The 23,912-nt window shown below is 45.5% G+C and overlaps 1 protein-coding gene across 2 annotated transcripts in view; it reads left to right on the top strand.

Moving 5' to 3' along the window:
* Positions 1–19,279, top strand: part of denr (density-regulated protein) — a 32,175-nt gene extending 12,896 nt beyond the window's left edge. The window contains exons 4-8 of one of the 2 annotated variants that reach the window (XM_038790142.1): positions 2,919–3,003; positions 10,928–11,005; positions 13,189–13,305; positions 14,376–14,515; positions 18,987–19,279. In XM_038790142.1, coding sequence (XP_038646070.1) covers positions 2,919–3,003; positions 10,928–11,005; positions 13,189–13,305; positions 14,376–14,515; positions 18,987–19,031 — 465 coding nt within the window. In that variant the 3' untranslated portion in view covers positions 19,032–19,279. Of the gene's footprint in view, positions 1–2,918; positions 3,004–10,927; positions 11,006–13,188; positions 13,306–14,375; positions 14,518–18,986 lie in introns of both variants that reach the window. The other variant, XM_038790148.1, reaches the window with a different exon arrangement.
* The last annotated feature ends 4,633 nt before the right edge of the window (positions 19,280–23,912 follow it).

Below are 23,912 nucleotides of genomic sequence, written 5' to 3'. Positions count from 1 at the left end.
TTAAGACACAGGCCTGAATTTTCAGGATGCATGGCAGGGAACACTGACAGCAGGTCCAAGACATATTACGGTCCAATTAGGATCAATTGGCATTAGGTGACTTCTGCCCCTCACTCGGAAGGAAGTCCCACATTGAGAGCTGCCGGGCAATCCGATTCGCCGGCAGCCCTCCAGCATCTCTGGGCACAATGCTGCAGTGGCTGGATTAGGCACTTGAGGGAACTGTCTAGCTCTAGGCCCTTGGGACCAGAGGACAAGCTAAGTGGCAGAGGTCCCAGGGCAAGGAGGGTAAGGAACACCTGGGGGTGTTATGGGCAACCCGGTGGCACAGTGGTTAGCACGGCTACCTCACAGCGCAAGGGTCCTGGGTTAAGTTCCGGCCTCGCGTGACTGTGTGGAGTTTGCATGTTCTTCCCGTGTCTACGTGGGGTTTCCTCCCACAGTCCAAAGATGTGCAGGTTAGGTGGATTGGCCATCATAAATTGCCCCTTAACGTCCAACGGTTCGGTAAAACGGATAGGGCGAGGGAGTTGGCCAAGATTAGGGTACTTTTGAGGGTCGGTGCAGACTCGATGGGCTGAATAGCCTCCTTCTGCACTGTAGGGGTTCTATGGTTCTATAAAGATTGAGGCTGTGTAGGAAACAGCAATCCAAGGCCCTAACACTGAGGCCCTAAACTCTGACATCAGACCGTGGTGTAGTGGTATTGTCACTTGACTAGTAATTCCGGGACCCAAAATAAAGCCCCGGAGACCCAGGTTTGAACCCCACCAAGGAAGATGGTGAAATTTGAATTCAATAAAGATCTGGAATTAAAAGTCTAATGATGATCATGAAACCTTTGTTGATTGTCATAAAAAGCCCATCTGGTTCACTAAGGAAATCTGCCACCCTTGTCTGATCTGGCCCACATGTGAGTCCGGATCCAAAGCAATGTGGTTGACTCTGAAATGCTGCGGAAATGACCTAGCACTCAGGGCAATTATGGATTTGCAATGAATGCTGGGCAGCCGCTGCTGCCCTCATCCCATGAATCAGCTGCTGCTCTCTTTCTTTTTACATCACAACTTCTGATTTGGCTACATGGAGTTTCGCCGGCAGCTTTCCAGTGCCTTCAGGCTGGAAGAGGCACTGCAGGGAGCTGCCTGGCACCAAGTCCTAGGAATCAAGACAAATAAGAAATGTTGCAAAGAATCCTATACAAAACTTAATATAATTAAAAATGAAAATCAGCTGAGTTTACTGGTACACTGGTATTAAGTGCAATGCACTCTGATTCTCTTTACACACTCTTGAGTTAAATTGTCGATGCTGTAGAAACGTATTAGCCCAAGGACCTAATTTGTGACATATTTGAGAATTGGCATAATTTGCCAATGTTCATCAGGGTTTTTCAAACTTGGGGTTGCGACCCGCAGGTGGGTCGCGGTCAGCTGTCAGGAGGATTGCAGAGTAATCGGTCGCGGGAGAAGCACCCAACGTCTGCGACCAGCTTTTAAGTTGAAATGTCGGCCACCACCGGCTTTTAAGTTGAGAATGCCGACCACAACCAGCCTTTAAATACAAACAATGGAGTCTTCCCGCCAGAAGAGGTGGCAGAGAGCAGTTCACACACCTGGTATGTACATTGATGTCACGTGCCCTGTACGTTGGGTGCAAAACCATGGAGGAAATATTCCTCCTCCTCCATTTTGTAGCTGCCAGCAAACAAGCAACAGGACTGTGAAGTGCTGGAGATGGGTCATTTTGTAATAAGGAAGAGAGGATAGAGACCCAAACAGGCCAGGATCTCACAAATCAATCTGCTTGAGAGAGCCACTGAGGAGAGTCCACAGCAGGACAAAGCAGTGCTGGTGTGAGGCATATTCAGAGTCCAGGGCCTCTGATGAACAACCCCTTAAGAAGAAACTGAAATTGGGAAAAGTGATTTCTTGAGGTATGTCTTTGTTAATTGTGCCAACGCAAATCAGGATGCAAAGTCCATGCGTGTTCTATGCTGAAAATAACTGGCAATTGAGAGTTGGATGCTAACTATATCTTACCGTGCAGACATCTTTTCAATTCTATAAGAACTGAACCTCAAATTGCAAGGAAAAGATGACAATTGCTTTTGTCACTGAAAGTTAGGCAAGTGTGAGTACAAAGCCAAAAATATTGCATGTTCCCCACACTGCCACGACACATTAAAAAAAAACAATGTTAGTAAGGGAACTGTCAATACACTGGCAAACCTTATTCAGTCACATCTGGCTGCTCTGATCAACATTTTTCGTCGCTATTTTCCAGAGGCGAAGTTTCAGATTTTGAACGAGATGAGGTGAGTGAAAAATCCTTTTGAGTTTGAGACCCCAGTGTCAATTATTAACTTATAGCTTGACTCCAAATGAAGAGACTGAACTTTTGCGCCTCACCTGTGACAGCACATTAAAAACATGCCACAAGTCCATGAGGCTGTCAGCATTCTGGAGTAACATCTCCAAGGAGTATCCAGTGCTGAGTAAAACAAGCATTTTGTTGCTATTTCCCTTCACACTGACCTTCAGGTGTGAGGTTGGAATTTCTGTCCTCACAAAGATGAAGACAGCACAAAGGAACTTGTTGAACTTTGCACCTGATATGCACATTTCCCTCCCCTCCTGTGAACCTGATTGGAGTAAGGGTGTGAAGACCAAGCAGGCTCACCTGTTGCATTAAAGGTAAGCAAAAATGATGCGTTACAAAGGTTGGCCGGTATGGGCTGCGACGTTCGGCCGCTTGGTAAAAGTGGGTCCTGGGAAGAAAGTCTGAAAAACCCTGATGTACATAATTCTTTCATCAGGACTTGCAATAACAGACAGAAGGAAAGACTCTCCAAAAGGGGAACATTCATTAACTCAGTTATGTTCTTTGAAATATTTATTATATGTGCTTTCTTACAGTATTGTGAATACATGCCCCAGTATACCAAATGCAGACAATGGCTGGAAAAAAATTGCCCAGAAGAATTTGCAAAACTCAGTATAGGTAACAATATTTCCTGTATAATATTTTTTGGCCGATGCCTTAGGATATAATTGCTGAGTCTCCTGGCAAGATGTGTAATTACATTTATGCTGTAATTTGTACCAGATCTTAATTTCTTACCTTCTCATTGATGTTGCATATGATACATACAGTAAAAAGTGTTAATATTGCAGCACTACATTTTCTTGCAGTTTTAATACATTTTTCCCTGAACCTAACCATCACCAGTCACATTTGCTCTAACCTTTTGTTTAAAAAAGTAACCTGACATAAATGATATCTGAAATGAAATTACGAATATAAAATTGTGCAATTGAACAGGGGATGTTTAACTTACGGAGAACATTGCACTTTTGGTATCGTTCTGTGGGTCAAATGAAATATGCTATTGACTGTTCAGAAAATAGCTGGTCACTTTAACAAGTGAAGCCAGGGAAAGCTTATTCGTGTGTTATTTGCTAACAGAAACTGTGACTTATCTTTAATACAGCTATGAGATAGGATCTCTGCTGGTGTATGTTTTGTCGCAACAATGTGTAATATTTAGCCTCATAATGATGTCTAACTCCATCATAACAAACATCACCAGTTCTTGATTTGATTGTCCTGTTTTTTCTGAATATTAATTTTATCAGTATTAGTGCCTACAATGTAGGCACATATATAAGATGTTCATCACAGATCAACCACACAGGATGTTTCCCAACTAGTTTGTGCATATTGCAAGAACATCCTTTGCATATTGTGAAACTCAACTTTCTTTTTCTTTATTCTTTCATGGGCTGTTGGTGTCACTGAATGAGGCCAGAATTTGTTGCCCATCGTAATTGCCGTTGAACTGAGTGGCTTGGCAAGACTAGTACAGAGGGTAGTTGCTGTGGGTCAGCAGTCATGCGTAGGATGGCATATTTCCTTCCCTAAAAGACAATAGTTTACCAATTAGGTTTTTACGACAATGGTCACCATTACTGAGACTCTCTTTCAATTCCAGACTTACACACATGTTTTGGTCTTGCCCTAAAAGCTGGAAGCTTCTGGGTCTCCTTTTTCAGCACTATGTTGTGAGTCTGGGTATTCAGATGGAGCTGTGCCCGTTGGTGGCTATTTTTGGTGTATAGGACTTGCCAGTGCTGCAGGCAGGGGTGAAGGTGGACGTCCTTGCATTCGCTTCGTTAATAGCTCAGAGGCGAGTTCTACTCGGATGGAGGTCCCCGGTACCACCCAGTGCCTTGGCCTGGCTGAGTGATCTGATGGATTTTCTGCATCTTTAGAAGGTCAAGTGTACCATGAGAGGTTCGATGGAAGAGTTCTACTCGGGGTGGCAGCCTTTCATCTTCTTTGTCAGCGAACTAATCGTCAGTTGCTGGGAGGGCGGGGGTATGTTTATTGTAGAGTTTTGTTTGTTTAATGGGTTGGGGGATTGTGGGTGGGTGTATTTTGCAATGGTGCTTGTTATATGTTATTATTTTGTTTTACCTTGTTAAATTGAAAAACTATTCTGAATAAAGAGATTTTTTTCAAAACGCGAGCCCACACTGCAAATGTTTTTTCCTGACACCTGGGGGATTGTACCAAATTAAGGAGAGTTGTCACACAGACTAGTCAAGCAACAGCCTGACGTAATCATACTCATGGAATTATACCGTGTGTCCCAAACACCATCATCACCATTCATGTGTATGCCGTATCCCACCATCTGGACAGACTCAGCAGAGGTGGTGGTACGTTGGTACATAGTCAAGAAAGAGTTGTTCCGGGAGTCCTCAACATCAACTCTGGACCTAATGAAGTCTCCTGGCATCACCATAGGTCCAGCTGGCCGAGTCCTAAAGGCCGAGACCCAGTGCTGGACTAGGACTGCGGCAGTTGATGAGGGAACCAACAAGAGGGAAAAGCATACTTGTTCACATCCTCACCAAATGCCTGCCGCAAATGCATCTGTAAATGACCGTATCGGTAGGAGTGACCACCACACAGTCCTTGTGGAGACAAGGTCTCATCTTCACATTGTGGATATCCTCCATTGAGTTGTGTGGCACTACCATTGTGATAAATAGGATAGATTTTGAACAGTTCTAGCAACTCAAGACTGGGCATCCAGGAGATGCTTTAGACCATCAACAGCACAGCAGCAGAATTGTACTCCACCACAATATGTAACCTATGGCCCAGAAATTTCCCACTCTACCATTGCCACCAACCCAGCAGAACAACCCTGGTTCAATGAAAAGTGCAGGAGTACATTCCAAGAGCAACACCGGGTACAGTGTCAAAATGAGGTGTCAACCTGGTGAAGTTGCAACACAGGACTGCTTGCATGCAAAACGGCATAATCAGCAAGTAATGGAGCTAAGCGATTCCACAACCAACGGATCAGGTCTGTAGTCCTACTGCATCCAGTCATGAATGGCAGTGGACAATTAAACAATTCACTGGAGGAAAAAGCTTCAAATATATCCCCATCATCAATAACGGAGGAGCCCAACAAATCAGTGCAAAAGCTAAGATGCCAAGTGAATGATCCATCTTGACCTCTTCACGAGGTCCTGGTATCATTGATGTCCACCTTCAGCCAATTTAAATCACTCCAAGTGATATCAAGAAGCAGCAGAACGCACTGGAATCTGCAAAAGCTATCGGTCCTGACAATATTCCAGCAAATGTAGTTAGGAAAATAAAGTTTTATGGTATTTATATTTGTATTGGTAAATATTAGAAAATAAGGTATAATTTTAAGTGGTTTTAATTTAATGTTTCTATGCCTGTGATTGTAAAACCTATAATTAGATTTATGTTGTATGTGTGGGGGTTGGTTCAAGCCTCCCGCCATTCTGTCAGATCATAGATGATCTCGTCCAGGTCTCAAATCCACCTCCCTACCTGTTGCATGTATCCTTTTAACCCCGTTATTTATCAGAAATATATCTATCTCCTCCTTGAAACCATTTAATGACTCCGTTTCCACCACTCTATGGGGCAGCGAGTTCCACAAATTCACAACCCTCTGTGAGAAGTACTCCCTTCTCATCCCAGTCCTAAAAGTATCGCCTCATAACCTATATTTGTGACCTCTCATTCTAGATTGGATGGGATAGCTTTCTCTGCAGTGGCAAGGGAAAGGCGGGAAGAGTTGGAATCACAGTTGGTCCTAGAGGAGATTAGAAAATGTATTGGATTGATGCAGTCGGCTAAAGCTTCTGGCCCTGATGGCTTCCCCATTGAGTTTTATAAGAAGTTTGCGGAACAATTGATCCCTCTCATTTTTAGACATGTTTAATATCTCCTTGTCCCAGGGTTCGTTACCCATTACACTTATGGAGGCCCTCTATTTCCCTGATCCTGAAGAAGTACATGGACCCTATGGAATGTGGGTCATATTGACCTATTTTGCTTTTAAATGGGGGTGCCAAGTTACTCACAAAGATGCTGGCCCTGCGTTTAGAGTCTCTCCTCCCGTGGGTGATCTCGGAGGACCAGGCAGGGTTTGTCAAGGGTTGGCAATTGTCAGCCAATATACGTTAGCTGTTAAATGTTGTCCTCTCCTCCTCTTCAGTGCCCGAACTGGAGGTTCTCCTAGACATGGAGAAGGCATTGGATAGGGTGGAGAGATTCTTGGGAGGTTTGGATTTGGGCAAAAGTTTATATCCTGGGTTTGTTGACTCTATAGAGCCCCCACTACTAGTGTTTGACAAATGCAGTGAACTCTGGCTACTTCAGCTGAATGGGGTCACAAGGCAGAGTTGTCCGCGCTCCTATTTGCTTAGCAATAGAAACAATAACCATTGTGCTGAGGTCTTCCTGTGGGTGGAGGGGAATAGATCGGGGAGGGATGGAGCATTGGGTTTCTTTGGACACAGATGATCTGCTATCTGGGTGGGTAATCCAAGATTGGGCCTCATTTCATAAATTAAATTATACTAGTCTGGATAATGGGGTCAAATCTGACTTGCAGAAGTGGAATAACCTCCTTCTGACCTTGACAGGCAGGGTCCAGACTATTAAGGTGAATGTGCTTCAGAAATATTTTGTTTTTTTCTGTGTCTCCCATTTTTTTCTCCGCAAATCCTTCTTCATCAGAATTAACAAATTAATGACCCCTTTCATTTGGGAGGTTAAGATCCCAAGGATTCGTAGGGCATTCCTCCAGAGGGATAGACAGTCAGGAGGATTAGCTTCACCCAATTTATTATTTTATTATTGGGCAGCTAATATTGAGAAAGTACTAGGTTGGTTTAGTAATCCAGTTTCCATTTGGGAGCAAATGGACACGAGTTCCTGTAAGGCTTCCATCCTCGGTGCTGCTTTGTTGCTGTTTTCTCCGGCAAGATTTTCTTCTAACCCAGTGGTGGTGTCCACCCGAGTCTGGAAACAGTTCAGACAGCATTTTAAACTTAGCTTTGTGTCTTTGTTGGCCTCTGTCTGCAGTAATCACCCCTTTTTACCAGGGGATCTTGCCACCCAGTTATAATATCAACTGGGATTGTAACGGTACTGAAGACTTGTGCTCCAAAACTTGCAGTGCACCTAGCCAAGCTGTTCCAGTACATCTACAGTACTGGTACCCACTGGGGAATGTGGAAAATTGCCCAGATCTGTCCAGTACACAAAAACCACAACATATCCAACCTGCCAATCACTGTCCCATCAATCTACTCTCGATCATCAGTAAAGTGATGGAATGGGTCATCAACAGGGCTATCAAGTGACACTCCCTTAGCAATAGCCTGCTCGCTGAAGCTCAGTTTGGGTTCCACCAGGACCAGTCTGCTCCTGATGTCATTACAGCCTTAGTTCAAACATGGGACTAAAGAGCTTAATTCCAGAGTTACGGTGAGAGTGACTGTTCGTGACAAGATACCATTTGACCAAGTGTGGCAGCAAGGAGCCCTTGCAAAACTGGGTCAATGGAAATTGGGGGAAAACCATCTGCTGGTTGGATTCATACTTGGCACAAAGGAAAATGGTTGTGGTGGTTGGAGGTCAATCATCTCAGCTTCAGGTCCTCGCTGCAAGGGTTCTTCAGTATTGTCCTTGCGCAACCATCTTCAACTGCTTCCTCAATCACCTTCCTTCCATCATTAAGACAGGAGAGAGGATCTTTGCTCATTAAGTGCACAATGCTGGGCACCATTCGCGTCTCCTCAGACACTGAAGCAGTTGATGTCCAAATGCAGCAAGAACTGGACAATGTCAAGGCTTGGACTGACAAATGGCAAGTAACATTTACGCCCCACAAGTGCCAGGCAATGGTCATCCCCAGCAAGAGAGAATCGAACCGTTGCCCCATGACATTCAATTGCATTATCATCCCTGAATCCTCCACTATCAGCATCCTGGGAGTTACCATCGACCAGAAACTAGCCACATAAATACTGTGACTACAAGAGCAGTTCAGACGCTAGGAATCCTGCAGCGTGTAACTCCCACCTGACTCCTCAAAGTCTGTCCACCATCCACAAGGCATAAGTCAAGAGTGTGATGGAATACTCTCCATTTGTCTGGATGAATGTACCTCCAACAACACTTAAGCTCCACACCATCCAGGACAAAACAACCCGCTTGATTGACCCCCCCCCCCCCCCCCCCCCCCCATCCACAAACATTCCTCCCTCCACTACTGTCCCTCCCTCCACCACTGGCAGACTGTCGCAGCTTTGTATCCCATCTACAAGATGCACTGCAGGAACTTACCAACTCTCCATAAGCAGCACCGTCCAAACTTACGACTGCTACCATCTAGAACGGAACGACCAGCAGACAAATGGGAACAACACCATCTGGAGGTTCACTTCAAGTGACTTAACCATCGTAACTTGGAAATATATAATCGTTTCTTCACTGACACGGGTCAAAAACCAAGAACTCGTGCCGTAACAGCACTGTGGGTGTACCTACATCACAGGGACTGCAGTGGTTCAAGAAAACAGCTCACTATCGCCTTCTCAAGGGCAATTGGGAATGGGCAATAAATGTTGGCCCAGCCAGTAAGGGCCACATCCTGTGAATTAATTTTTTTAATTGATTTCTGGACCTGTAAATTTCAGCCTACTTTGGCTGACATTTTCAATATTGAAAGCTGTTATTTTTTTAAGTCTTTGCCCATCTGAAACAGCCAATGGTCACCTCATGTATGTGAGTTGCTCTCCGAACACCAGTACAAAGTTCAAGTGGAAATGAACAAAGTTTGCCAGGTTTTGAACGTCCATCTTTAAGTTTACCCTGTGAGCTGGTCAACAAACATCCACAAAACTTTAACGTTGCTTTTCAGGGTCTGGAAGTAGCAGCAATGCTCCTCCTGTCTGCACAAAAAAAGTGCACACTGCTCCAGTCCAGCCAAGATCTTCCCATTCCTCAAATTTGAGACTTGCAGTATACCTCCTTTCACTGCTCATTTTCCAAAAATCTGCAAGGACGTACATCTGTCACCTATCTGTCCTTAACCTGTCTGTGGTCTGCTCCATTCTTCCTCACACATTACCACGTGCTGAGCATGGCATCTTCAGGAGACTTCAATATGAATGCCCTTGTATCCAAATCAATCATGCAAAAGAAAAACAAAGGACAACGGGTGGGATCTTCCCGACATTTGTCAGAGTGTCAGTTTCAGGCTGAAAACCAGTGTGCATCTCTCCTGCTTCACAACCGAGTTTCTGTCCATATTTTCTGGCATTCTATGCGAAGAGAATCTGGGGGTGAGGTTTCGCCCCCCCCCCTCCCCCACACACACACACGCACCCCCAGTGGGACATACCAGACACACCAGAGGGCCTGCAGGTTGGAGATGCCAGGTGTCCTTTACCGGGGGGGGGGGGGGGGGGGGGGGGGGGGGGGGTGTGTGCTATAGGCATGTTAATCACGACTATTTTTTTTATTTTGAAAACCAATGGTGATTCATGCATACTGGGTGGGATTATACGTTGAGGGCAGATGTAGCAGCATCAATTAGTTAATTATATTATAATGTATACAAATCAGGGTCGTGCCTTTCCTGGGTGTGAACCTGTTCGTGTCATCTGAGGAGGGTTGGGAAGGCCCCAAACAGAAATTTCGGCAGTGCAAATCCTGTTTTCGGCCTTTCGTGAGATTTTGTGACCATTAGGGGATTGTACCCGCGATCGCGATTAAATGGTGGCTAATGAATCGATTCCTGGGTAAAACCACTGGTTACATCCTTCCCTTGAAATAAAATGACTTAATCCTTTTGGTTTTCTGACCACTTCCAATCCTTTAACCACTTAACAATGAGTGCCACATTTGAATTTCTTCTATTTTACCTTGTCAACTATACAACATCGTCTGATTCTCTTACTTACACATCCAGTTATTTTCTCAAAAAATTAATTTAATCTAGTCAACGCCAACCTAAACTTTTCTGATCCATGTTGACTTGTTAACTGTCCTGGCTTAACACCAGCTTTTAGGCATGCACTCATTTGCCCCATATTATGTCTCTAGACGTTTAATGACAACAAAGCCAACAGTAATTGACTTTGTTTAACCTTTTCCATTTCTTGAATCAGAGCATAACATTTGCAACCTCTAGTCCACTGGCATAATTCCAATTTTCAACCCCCCCCCCCCAAATCTCATTCTGTGTTCTGGGATGCATGCCATCTAAAGCTTGCAGTTTCCATTTTTGGTACAGTAACTTTTGCACAAGTCTAATTTTTAATCTTTAACTGAAACTTGCTCATTACAATCTTCGGTTCTGCTCCCACCTTCATCAGATGCAAATAATTATTTGACGTTTGTTTTTAAGTATGGCCGGTGGTCAACTAAACCATGTTCAATGTGTAGGACAGAAAAGCAGGAACTATACCTGAAATGGTTTTTATATTGCATCTACTTCCTTTGTGGTTAACTGTTATTTCTCATTTTCAATGGAAGTTCAGCAGGTTACTTCAATCTTTTATTTTTAAAACAGATCAATATCCACAACAAGATGCAGGAGGGGGGGAGCCACCTGCAGCAGAGGAAGAAGAAAAGAAGAAACAAAGACGAGGTTACTGTGTCTTTATTTTAAATTCTCAGTATTTTAAAAGCAGCTCGATTTCTGGGAACCAACTAGAGCTAACAGTCCACCATCTTCATTCACCATGAAAGTGCACCTGCCTTTCAAATATATCTGCAAGTCTCTAAATTAACTAAGTAACCATCTCACTAGCACGGTTTGGCTCATTAAATAATGCCAGTAATGGTTTCTGGGTGAGTTGGACATTTTAAAACTTGTAACAGTTGCTTCACAGCTCCAGGGTCCCAGGTTCGATTCCCGGCTTGGGTCACTGTCTGTGCGGAGTCAGCACGTTCTCCCCGTGTCTGCGTGGGTTTCCTCCGGGTGCTCCGGTTTCCTCCCACAGTCCAAAGATGTGCAGATTAGGTGAATTGCCCATGCTAAATTGCCCTTAGTGTCCAAAAAGGTTAGGTGGGGTTACTGGGTTACGGGGATAGTTTGGAGGTGTGGACTTGAATGGGATGCTCTTTCCAAGGACCAGTGTAGACTCGATGGGCCGAATGGCCTCCTTCTACACTGTAAATTCTATGTCTAACATGCTTCCTGATATAGAAAATCATTTTACGGAATTTGTTAGTAATTTGAAACATTTACTGAATTTAATTGCAATAATCCACCCAGAAATACTTAAAATGAAAATATATATATATTCTTCCATGTTTGTAGATTAACTAACATGTTCCATAAAGTACCCCTACAATGTATTAAATTAAAGCTTCTTTGCACTTTCCAGAGTGGAGCTCTCAGGCTCTACTCCCACAACCCAGACATTTTCCATTTCTTCGTCCACTTTAGTAGCACCGATCTAACTGAGAAAGTCAAGGTTCCAGAGAGGCCCTGAGAATTTCGGGAACCAGGAAGCCATCCACTAACTGGTGCAAATAATAACCAGCTGATTATTTCCACATTAAACATACTTGCATTAATGTCAAAACTACCTTTTTCTGCAGCTGCTTTGGTTTCCTGTTTCATACTACTGCTAAAGTGTTAACTCTTTGGACACTGCAGCAACATCTCTGCAGTGCAAAACTCAAAAAGAGAACAATTTTGAACCAAATGTTCAGTTTCCACACACTTATTTCATACTCATTTTTCCCCAAAAGGTGTTGACTCCTCAACAAGGTATGTTTCCAAAAATGGGCAATTTACTGGGGTTAGGCTGAGTGACCATTATTCATTTGGGCAGCACGGTAGTACACGTGGATAGCACTGTGGCCTCACGGCGCCTGGGTCCCAGGTTCGATTCCCACCTTGGGTCACTATGCGGAGTTTGTACGTTCTCCCCATGTCTGCGTGGGTTTCCTCCAGGTGCTCCGGTTTCCTCCCACAGTCCAAAGACGTGCAGGTTAGGTGGATTGGCCATGATAACTTGCCCTTAGTGACCAAAAAGGGTAGGGGGTTATTGGGTTATGGGGAGAGGGGGGCAGTGAGGGCTTAAGTGGGTCGGTGCAGACTCGATGGGCCGAATGGCCTCCTTCTGCACTGTATGGTCTATGTAAACCTATATAATAAATGTTGGGTATTTGAATGCAGGGCCAGGCATCAAGGTCAACCCAATCCTGTTGTCTCCTAACAACCACATTTAAAACTTCCATAGGATTATAACCAGAAGTGAGGAATCTGCACCGATTTCACTTCCCCATTTCAAGGCACTGAGTGCATTATAGCTCCACAACCATTTCCTGAGTTCCGTTCAGCAAATTTACTCTGAATTGATCCTGACCTTGTATGGACTCACTTTCCCTAGGATAGACTTATTGAGGTTCAAGGAAAGCTCTGCATTAAATATCTATTCTTGGACTTCCAACTTGTGGTCAGTGCAAGCCCCAGCAACGAGTCTTTTCTCTTTGTAGCACATTTGAGACAGCACAATAACAAATCATGTGAATGGATAATAAATTATTTTCACAGCATTGCTTACTTGTCAAGCTCCTGTTTTACATATGATATGTGTGCAATGTGATTCACCCAGGAAAGTAGTGACAAGATTTATAACCTTTTAAATGTAGAATATAATTCCATACATATTTGTGATCGTCTGAAGAATATGCGTAAGACTTTCTTTGTATCTTTGTTAAATTACTCTGCATGACCTATCCATGTAAAACAAGAGCAGGTCGAGGAGTTGTTTCCTATTTTGGCAATCATGTTCTAAATAAATGTTTTTTTTTCAGGTGGAAGAGGTATAATTAAACAAAAAAAGAAGACAGCACCCCAAAAGGTTACGATAGCCAAAATTCCAAGAGCAAAAAAGAAATATGTAACAAGAGTATGTGGTCTTGCAACTTTTGGCAAGTATTTACTGTTGCTTTATTTTAGTGTCATTTTCTTTTCTTGCATTATGTAGAGCATGAAAAATATGAATTGTCATACTCCACAGATAGAATTATTTTTGACTTACTATAGTTTTGTTTTTCCCGGTCTATAATTCGCAGCCATTGAATTGAGATGGACTTTCAACGAAACATACAGTGCTGCAGGGCGGGAAGGGGGGAGGGTAAATATTGGGAGGTGACTGTTGTGATAGAAACACCAGTCAGAACCACGGTAGCACAAAATTTGCTGATGGGCTCATTCGAATTTCTTGAGCACAACAGAACAACTTCAGGCTCTGATTGGTGGATTCCCCAGTTTGCCAGATGTTGAGAGGTGGTGGAGATTTGGAGCAGTTCAGACACAGATCTCATGAACTGGCGTGAAGTTTCTGAGCTTTCATGAATGCGCAAAGCGGCAGCCAGTTTTCTGGCATTCGATCTGGCGGGCAGCCTGAGGCAAAACTGAGGTTGCCGACCTAACATTGAGGTGCACACCTGCGAAGCGTTCAGCAAGGTGAGAAGGAGGCACTGGCCAGCAGTCGTCCAGGCCAGGGCCAAGGAGGGCGGGTGGGCAACTAACCAAAAAAAACAGAGGCCACCAGGTCAGATAGCCAACAGCCAGCCAGGAGCACATGCAGGCATCTATGCTTGAAGCCCTACCACCTGGGCAAGAGCAGAGAGGTGAGCAGAGCAGCAGGCGGGAAGTGTGAAGAAGGCCAACCAAGCGCTGGCATTGTGTCTCGGGAAACCGGAGGGCAGAGGCCATTGGGGGTGGGGCTCAACCCCATTGGGGCAGGCTGCCACATCACTTGGAACAGGATGTGATGTGGGGCGCCCGCAAAGAGGAAGAGCGCGGGGCCCCAAAAGTGTACGCCCGCCTCTGCCAATGAACGAGGCAGCTTGTAAAAATTTAATATGGAAAGTACAAGCTGGCTCAGAGCTGAATTGACTGACCATATAAAATAGATGCCCCTGAAATATTGTTCCATATATAGAATTCAGATTTGGTTGATATCAGTGCTGATGGATCTCTTTTGTATAAACAGAGATAGAGCTAAAAGAAGCACAGAGATTCTTTGCTCAGAAGTTTTCCTGTGGCGCATCAGTTACAGGGGAAGATGAAATCACAATTCAAGGTGATGTTACAGACGATATTATGGATGTTATTCAAGAGAAATGGCCAGAGGTAAGACTACATTAGGGTACTTCCCTAGTTTGTGTCGTTTGATTAATTCATGCGTGCAATTCTCAGGATGACACAATCTGAAAGTGTGAAGTGCAGAAGAATTTCCTAGCATGCAATACTAAGGCTACAATTAGGAAGATTATGGTGCTTGTTTTCCCAAATGACTCTATGCAGGTATATCAATATAGGAGAGAAAATTTAAAATAAAGATGATTGGCTGTTAAATCTACCTTAGGGGAAAAATGTGATTACACTACTTTTGGCTTATGCTAAGTAATTAATTATTTACAGAAAATGTATTTATTTTTGTCAGTACAGATTATTGAATTTGTTTTTCCAAATGCAAACCTGGAAAATTAATTTTGTTATTTTGAGGAAATTATTTTCAGCTTTATTTAACTTGAGAGGATCTAGCTCTGAGAAAGAAAGACACAGGCAGGAGTTCTCTTGGCATTTGCTGAGGATTCTCTGGTCCCTCCGGCAGCGGACTCCTGGTACGATTCCGGGCGGCATGGGGTGACTTCAGTGGGAATTCCCATTGACAGTGGCAGGAGCAGAGAATCCCACTGCTGGCGAACTACCTCCCGCCACCGAGAAGCACGCGGCCGGCTTGTCCTGCCCACAATCTTCAAAGACCTGAAAACTGGTTCACATAAGTGACGCAGGAAGGCCAAGCGATTATATCTTGTGTCCTGAAAGCGATATATTTAACTATACAAAAGCAAAATACTGCGGATGCTGGAAATCTGACATAAAAACAGAAAAACTGGAGATACTGAGGCACTAGCAGCATCTGTGACAAAAACTGATTGTGGATGAAAAAAGCAACATTAAAGACGCTGTTTCTCTGCCATAGTATTCCGGACTTAGTCAGTAAAACATGAAGGACGGTTCCCATGACGCCAGCCACTTAGTGCCTCAAAAATGAGAGGTGTCATTTTATTTTTTCAAATATTTTTATTCTCCATTTTCTCCAGAATTTACACCCCACCCACAAGCGGTAAATGGTAACAAATGCAAAGTTAAATTCCTTATCAACAACAACGATCCCATCCTCCCACCACCCCAAGCAATCACCTGACAATCTAAGCATCAAATAGAACAAACCCTCCCACGGTGGGACAAACAAAGAAATAAAAGAGAAAGGAATTAGGAATCGCCTATGGTCACCATTAACCTATAGAGTCCCTCCCACCCCCAAACATTCAATGCCATCCAATCCCCGAAAGAGTACCGTACATGACACCCATGCATTGCAAGCCCCACCTCCCTGGCTCCTCCCCTCCACTTCCTCTTACAAAATTCTTCCCCCCACCCAACCTCTGTTCCTTCCCCTCATCTTTCCACCCCGGCTAGACTCATCGGGCCCTATTCTGCCAGGCTCCGATGGCCGCAGCCCCTCCCACCACCTCACTCCCGGCCAGCGTGGAGGCCTCCGTCCGGGTCTCTTTCCTCCTTGCCTGGCCCCAGGAAAACCAAGAAATCCCCGTTAGCACACAAACCCCGCATACACACCCAATCTCCAAAGAACCATCATTGTAAGTGAAAGTCCCCTCTCTTCCCTTGTCCAAGTATATAAAACGTTGACTCATTTAGCACATACACCCGCCGCAGTGAAAAAATACAGCTGCATGAGGCTACGTCGGTACATGACCACTTCTCAATTCAGCCACAGTCCTTCTGCCTTCGCAAATTCCTCCGCTGTCCCGAAATAAAAGTTGTTGGATTTGTAGGTAACGCTCAACTTAGCTGGGTATACTATGCCGCACCACACCTGACTGATGTAGAGCGCCTTCTTCACCCAGCTGAAGACAGCCCGCCTCCTCGCCAGCTCCACCGTAAAGTCCTGATACATGCATATACCAGCTCCAGCCCACGGCACCACCCGCTTCTGCTTTGCCGAGCACAGGACCTTCTCCTTCGCACTGTACCTACGAAAAAAACAGAGTCACTACTCTTGGCGGCTCACTCTCCTTTGGTACAGGCCTCCACCACCGATGAGCGCGATCCAGTTCATATTGGGAGGGATCATCTCACACACAGACACACACACACACACACACACACACACACACCCCCCCTCCCCCACCCCCCCAATAGCTTCGCCAACATAGTGGCAAAATACTCAGTCAGCCTCGGGCCCCCCACACCTTCGGGAAGACCCACAATCCTCAGAATCTGTCGCCTGGATCTGTTTTCCAAGTCGTCAATTTTGGATCGCAGACCCTCGTTGATCTCTATCACCTTCCGCATCTCCTTCCCCTTCGAGGTAATTTGATCGCTGTGCTGCAATAATGTCTCTTCCACTTCCTTTAGCACCTCGCCTTGCTCCCGCACCTCCGCCACTGCGCTCAATACCGCCGCCCTCACTGGGGCAATTGCCTCCTCCACCAGCACTTTCAATACCGCCCCCATCTCCTTCCTCATCTCCTCCATGTGTTTTGTGAACTGCCTTCGAGTTCCGCGGCCATCACCGTAGTCGTTTCTTCAGCCGTGGGCAATGCGGCCTCCCCTGGTGCCCCAGCCTCCATTTTTCTTGCCCTCCCCACGGTGACCTTTCCACTCCCCGCCGGACTTTCATCTGCTTTTTTCACGGCTGTTTTTTTACTTGATCTCGACATCTTCCTTCACTGTGCCTTCTCCCTGCTTTTGACGCCTCTGTGACCCCTGGGACCGGGTGTTAGACTCCGAAAATGGCGTTCCCGAACGGGAGCCCTCCAATGTGCGTCGGCCTACCGCCCGCCGTCAGAGGCGCCATTTTTAAAGCCGCCTCAGTGTTCAATAGTTCAGTTGGGACTCTCCAGCACTACCCAGGGAGTGGCAGGGGGCAATGCTGGTGTGTGACCGCGCCCTCACACCAGCATGAACAAACTTTGTTGGAGGTGGGGTGATTCACGCAGAGAGGCCTGATAATGAAATGATAATATGTTCAAATAATGTTCCCAACGTTGAACATCAGGAAATGCACCCCGTCACTTTCTAGGGGCGGGGACAATCCGCCGTGAAACACAATTTGGGTTTCTTCTTGGATTTTCTGCTCTCGTCACCAAACCTGCCCAATGAAAACGGGAGTGAAAAACCCTGGTCACAAAATTCACGTTTAGACCTGTGACCTTTCACCAGAACTGAGTAAAGTTAGATGAGAAAAGTTAAACCAACTCTAGGGTAATTAGGGGTGAGCAATAAATGGCTTACCCAGTAACGCTCACATCCTGTAAAAAGTAAAATTTTAAAAACCTGAGTATTTTCAACATTTTTATATTTAAATCTACATAGTTATCCTTTAGCAGTAGAAATATGTTGTTGAAAAACAACCTACTGCGGATGCTGGAAACCTATAGGACAGTGCTACTCAAAGTGTGGTACCGGTACGCGAGCCATCGTCTGCCGGTACGTGGAGTGTTTCCAGAAAAGAACGAGACAGTAGTGATATTCAACGCCACGGGAGACTGCCGGTCCCTGGCACATTGAAAAAATAAACTGCCGGTCCGCCACATCAGATAGTTTGAGATGCACTGCTATAGGAGACTAAGAAATTGGGACAATTAAAGAATTTCCTCACGAGGAGCAGTGTGGAAAAAAGTGTAATCAAGGTGCTGTTGTTCATTGGACTTATAATAGCTATTAATTACCAGTCAATCTCCAGAGATAGCAGTGGAGGAATGGAAGGGAATAGTAAGAGACGGGCTACGTTAAGGTGAGAGAATATTGGAAATTGATTTTTTTTCAGTTTTGGATGAGCGTAAGAAGCTGCACTAATTCATCAGCAAGTTCTTAGTGAAAATATCGAGAGAGGCTGGAGAAAAATGTCCAGATGGAAGAACATTCTGAAAAAGGGAGAAAGGACTGGGATTAGAGGGAATCTTGGTCAAAGACGTGGGCACAGAGACAAAACTCAGCATCCTACCCAGTTCAAAATTCATTGAGGTTAGGTTGTAAGGGATGAAGCTGAGGTTTTATTAAAACAAGGGCAGCACGACAGAAAACCTGCTGGTGTAAGGATTGAAAGTGATTTGTTGTCTTGGGTCATCAAACTTGTTCTCAGTAATAATAACTCTTACATCAATTGAGTCTATAAAGATTGAAAAGTCGTCAGAGTTCCCAGATGACCATAGGCTGCTTTCCCCTTTGAGGGGGGAAGAGCTGACTGGTGGTGATTTAACCTGAGGATCACCACACCCAGGCAAGGGGCAAGGTTGAGAAGGTGGGGATGTCATGAACGACCTCAGCCGGTACGGGAATTGAACCTGCGCTGCCGGCGTCGCTCTGCATCACAAACTAGCTGTCTGGACAAGTGAGCTAATTGAATGTTTAGCAGTCGCTAAGGATACCCAATAACATTGCAGAAATATTTTTTTCTTGTTTTTTTTCTTCCCTACGTGAAGAATAACTGACTATAGAGCTGTTACTTAATCAATTTTCTTCTCATTTAAATGGCTTCAATTTATTAATGTTATTATTATTCTTGCAGGTGGATGATGACTCCATTGAAGATCTCGGAGAAGTGAAGAAGTGACCTAGTAGACTGCACTTTTATTGTTCAATTCAACTGGCAACATAAATTTGGCCAAACAATAAAAAGGCTTTTTATTACAGACGCCCTCTCTAGTGAAACATCCTCAATGGATTTGAGGCTATTTTCTTGTACTTTGGTTGCCAAAGCTCCTGTGACATTTCTGGATTATGTTTTAAGAAAAACATTGTGTGCACTAAAGAGATCCCTAGTTTAATAAAATATCTGTTTTGATCTCTTGTGGATCATTATATTTGTGATTTGTTTTTTTTAAAATGTATTTTATTCCAAACTTATTCAACAAAATACAAAAACAAATAATCCAGGGAACACACTCCCCAACTCAGTTTTACAGTCTGTACAGGTTTTTCCCCTTTTCACCCAGCCCTCCCTGCAACGAACTACTCGAACGTGGCCACGAACAGTCCCCACTGTGCTTCAATGCTCTCCGCTGAACCCCTCAATTCAAACCTAATTTTCTCCAACCAACTGGAGGAAGTCGTATAGGTCCCTAGCCAGGCCGCCACCCTCGGCGGCATAGTCAATTGCCATTCCAGCAAAATTCTTTGCTGGGCAACCAGAGAGGCGAAAGCCACCACATTGGCTTTCCTCCCATTAGCTCCGACTTTTCCGATATCCCAAAAATCAGCATCTTGGGGTCCGGCCCGACTTCAACATCCACAATCTTCGCTAGCGTCCCGAACACTCCTGCCTAGTATCTCTCCAACATCTCACACCCCCAAAACATATGCGTGTGGTTTGCTGGTCTTCGCCCACACTTCTCAGTTTCGTCTGCCACTCCCTGGAAGAACCCACTCATTCTCGCCCGAGTCATGTGCACCCTGTGTACCACTTTCAACTGTATCAAACCCATCCTCGCACACAAAGTTAAATTCACCCTTCGCAGTGCCTCACTCCACACTCCCCAATCTATATCCCTTCCCCCAACTACTCCTCCCATTTGTCCTGGGTCCTCACCACTTGCGTAACCCCCTGCTCTCCCAGCCACCTGTCCACATGCTACCCTCCCACGTCCGGAATGAAATGAAAAAATGAAATGAAAATCGCTTATTGTCACGAGTAGGCTTCAATGAAGTTATTGTGAAAAGCCCCTAGTTGTCACATTTCGGCACCTGTTCGGGGAGGCTGGTACGGGAACTACCATTCCAAAAGAGCATATTTCAACAGCCTAGGAAACCTTTCCACACCTTCCGTGCAAAGTCCCATACTTGTATCTAAATTCACTTTGCTTCATGAGCTCTATCCTCTCCCTAGATGTGCACATCACCAAAGATCTGTCCTGGTCCACCCATTCCTCAGGAAACTAAGGAAATTCGGCATGTCCACATTGACTCTTACCAACTTTTCCAGATGCAGCACAGAAAGCATCTTATCTGGCTGCATCACAGCCTGATATGGCAACTGCTCGGCCCAAGACCACAAGGTACTTCAGAGAGTCATTAACACAGCCCAGTCCATCACACGAACCTGCTCCCATCCACTGACTACACCTCCCGCTGCCTGGGGAAAGTGGGCAGCATAATCAAAGACCCCTTCCACCTGGCTTACTCACACTTCCAACTTCTTCCATCGGGCAGGAGATACAAAAGTCTGAGAACACGCATGAACAGACTCAAAATAACTTCCCTGCTGTTACCAGACTCCTAAATGACCCTCTTATGGACTGACCTGATTTATACTACACTCCTGTATGCTTCACCCAATGCCGATGTCTGTGTATTTACATTGTGCACCTTATGTTGCCCTATTATCTGTTTTCATGTACTAATGATGTGGAGATGCTGGCGTTGGACTGGGGTGAGCCCAGTAAGAATTCTTACAACACCAAGTTAAACATGGGCGAGACCATGCAGGTGCTGTGACAACGAATGAACGGGCATCGTGCGACAATCACCAGGCAGGAATGTTCCCTTCTAGTCGGGGAACACTTCAGCAGTCACGGGCATTCAGCCTCTGATCTCCGGGTAAGCGTTCTCCAAGGCGGCCTTCAGGACGCGCGACAACGCAGAATTGGCGAGCAGAAACTTATAGCCAAGTTCCGCACACATGAGTGCGTCCTCAACCGGGACCTTGGATTCATGTCGCATTACATTCACCCCCCACCATCTGGCCTGGACTTGCGAAATCCTACCAACTGTCCTGGCTTGAGACAATTCACACCTCTTTAACCTGGGGTTACCCCAATCTCTGGATCTGTAAAGACTTGATTACCTGCAAATGCTCGCATTCTAAGCATTATCTGGCATCTTTGAATTTGTCTATATATATATGTCTCTGGAGCATACCTCTTCATTCACCTGAGGCAGGAGCAGTGCTCTGAAAGCTAGTGTTTGAAACAAACCTGTTGGACTTTAACCTGGTGTTGTAAGACTTCTTACTGTGTTCATGCACTAAATAAGACCATAAGACATAGGAGCAGAATTAGGCCACTCGGCCCATCGAGCCTGTTCCGCCATTCAATCATAGCTGATCTGTCTCTCATCCCCATTCTCCTGCTTTCCATAACCCCTGATACCCTTATTAATCAAGAACCTATCTATCGGGCAGCACGGTGGCACAGTGGTTAGCATTGCTGCTTACGACACGGAGGACCCGGGTTCGAATCCCGGCCCTGGGTCACTCCGTGTGGAGTTTGCACGTTCTCCCCGTGTCTGCGTGGGTTTCGCCCTCACAGCCCAAAAAGATGAGCAGGTTAGGTGGATTGGCCACGCTAAATTGCCCCTTAATTGGAAAAAGTAATTAGGTACTCTAAATCTATAAAAAAAAAGAACCTATCTATGTCTTAAAGACACTCAGTGATGTGGTCTCCACAGCCTTCTGTGGCAGAGTTCCAAAGATTCACCACCCTCTGGCTGAAGAAATTCCTCCTCATCTCTGTTTTAAAGGATCATCCCTTTAGTCCGAGATTGTATCTTCTGGTTCTTGTTTTTCATACAAGTGGAACCTCGTCTCCACGTCCACTCTATCCAGGCCTCGCAGTATCCTGTAAGTTTCAATAAGGTCCCCCCTCATCCTTCTAAACTCTAACGAGTACAAACACAGAGTCCGCAACCATTCCTCATACGATGAAGAAAGGATCTGTGAGCTGCTCGCAGAAAAATACTTTCCACTGTACCTAGGTACATGTGACAATAAACAAATCCAATCCAATCCCGCATCGCCGCTAGGCTTGCGAACCTATCTTCCAGATACAAATCCCTCACCCTCACCAGTCCGACTTCTCTCCACCTCCTGCACATACCATCCATCTCCCCCGTCTTAAACCCATGGTCCTCACACAGTGGTGTTACCACCGACATCCCCTCCATCCTAAAATGTCTCAGCTGGTTCCACACCTTTATTGCGGACTGTACAACTGGGCTCAGTGTATCTCCTCAGTGCCAGCGGCAGCACCACCGTCACCATGGCTTTCAGGCCATGGACTACAGGACTTTCCATTCTTTCTAACCCCTCGCCCACACACCACCCTCTCCCTTTCTCCATATTCGCTTCCCAATAGTAGTATAGCAGGTTCGGTAACACTAACACCCCCTTTCTGCTTCTGCAGCAGGGCCCTCTTCACCTTAGACACCTTCTCCACCCATACAAACCCTGAAATGACAGTCCAACTTCCAAAAAAAGGCCTTTGGAATGTAAATCTGGGCGTCTGGAATATAATAGAAACCTTGGCAGGACATTCATTTTCACCACTTGAACCCTCCCCACCAGCGTCAGGTGCAGTGTATTCCACCTCCTAAAATCCTCCTTTACCTTCTCCACTAACTTTATGAAGTCCACTTAATGACATGTCGTCCATTCAGCCTGGATCCCCAGGTACCTAAACCTATCCCTGGCTCATAACCTCGCTAGTAGGCTCATAATCCTCTCCAACGATCCAACACATATAATAGCAGGTAATTCGTGTACAGTGACACCCGGTGCTCCCTACTCTCCCTCCTGATCCCCTGCCACTCTTCTGAGCCCCTAAGGGCCATCTCCAAGGGCTCTATCGCAAGCACAAACAGCAGCGGCGATAGCGGACAACCCTGCCTCATTCCCCTGTGCAACTCGAAACTCCGTGAGCTCATTTCATTGGTTCGTACACCCGCCACCGGGGACAGACACAGCAGACACACCCATGCCACAAACTTTGGCTCAAACCTTCGCAGGGTCTCAGATACCGCCACTTCACCCGATCGAATGCCTTCTCCGCGTCCATAGACATCACGACCTCCAGTCCTGTCCTCTTTTCCTTTATTTTAAAATATTTTTATTCTGCATTTTCACATTTTCTTCAGAATTTACACCCCACCAACAAACAGTAAACGGTAACGAATACAATGTCAATCCCCTTATCAACAACAACGATCCCATCCTCCCACCACCCCCCAAACAACGGCCCACCTGACAATATAAGCATCAAATAAAACTAACCCTCCCAAGGAGGAAAAAAGAAAAAGGAACCAGAAATCGCCTATGGTTACCGTTGACGTATACAGTCCACCCACCAACCTGCCCCCCCCCCCCCCCCCCCCCCGCAATATTCAATGCCATCCAATCCCTTAAAGAGTACCATGAATGGCACCATGAATTGTAGACACCCTCTCATCCCTCCTCTCAGACTCCTCCCCTCCACTTCCTGTTGTAAACTCCTCCCCCCAACTTTGGTTCCTTCCCTCAACTTTTCACCCAGGCTAGACTCACCGAAACCTGTTCTACCAGGCTCCGATGGCCGCAGCCCCTCCTCCCAGTACAGGGCCTTTTCCTTCACGCTGTACCTACGGAAACACACAGTTACTACTCTTGGCGGCTCACTCGCCTTTGGTATCGGCCTCCACGACCGATGAGCCCGATCCAGTTCGTATTGAGAGGGATCGTCACCCT

The sequence above is a fragment of the Scyliorhinus canicula genome, chromosome 1 (assembly GCF_902713615.1).
Source record: "Scyliorhinus canicula chromosome 1, sScyCan1.1, whole genome shotgun sequence".
Taxonomy (NCBI): Eukaryota; Metazoa; Chordata; class Chondrichthyes; order Carcharhiniformes; family Scyliorhinidae; genus Scyliorhinus; species Scyliorhinus canicula.
Note: the sequence above shows the minus strand (reverse complement) of the source record. Positions and strands in the feature narration are given on the sequence as shown.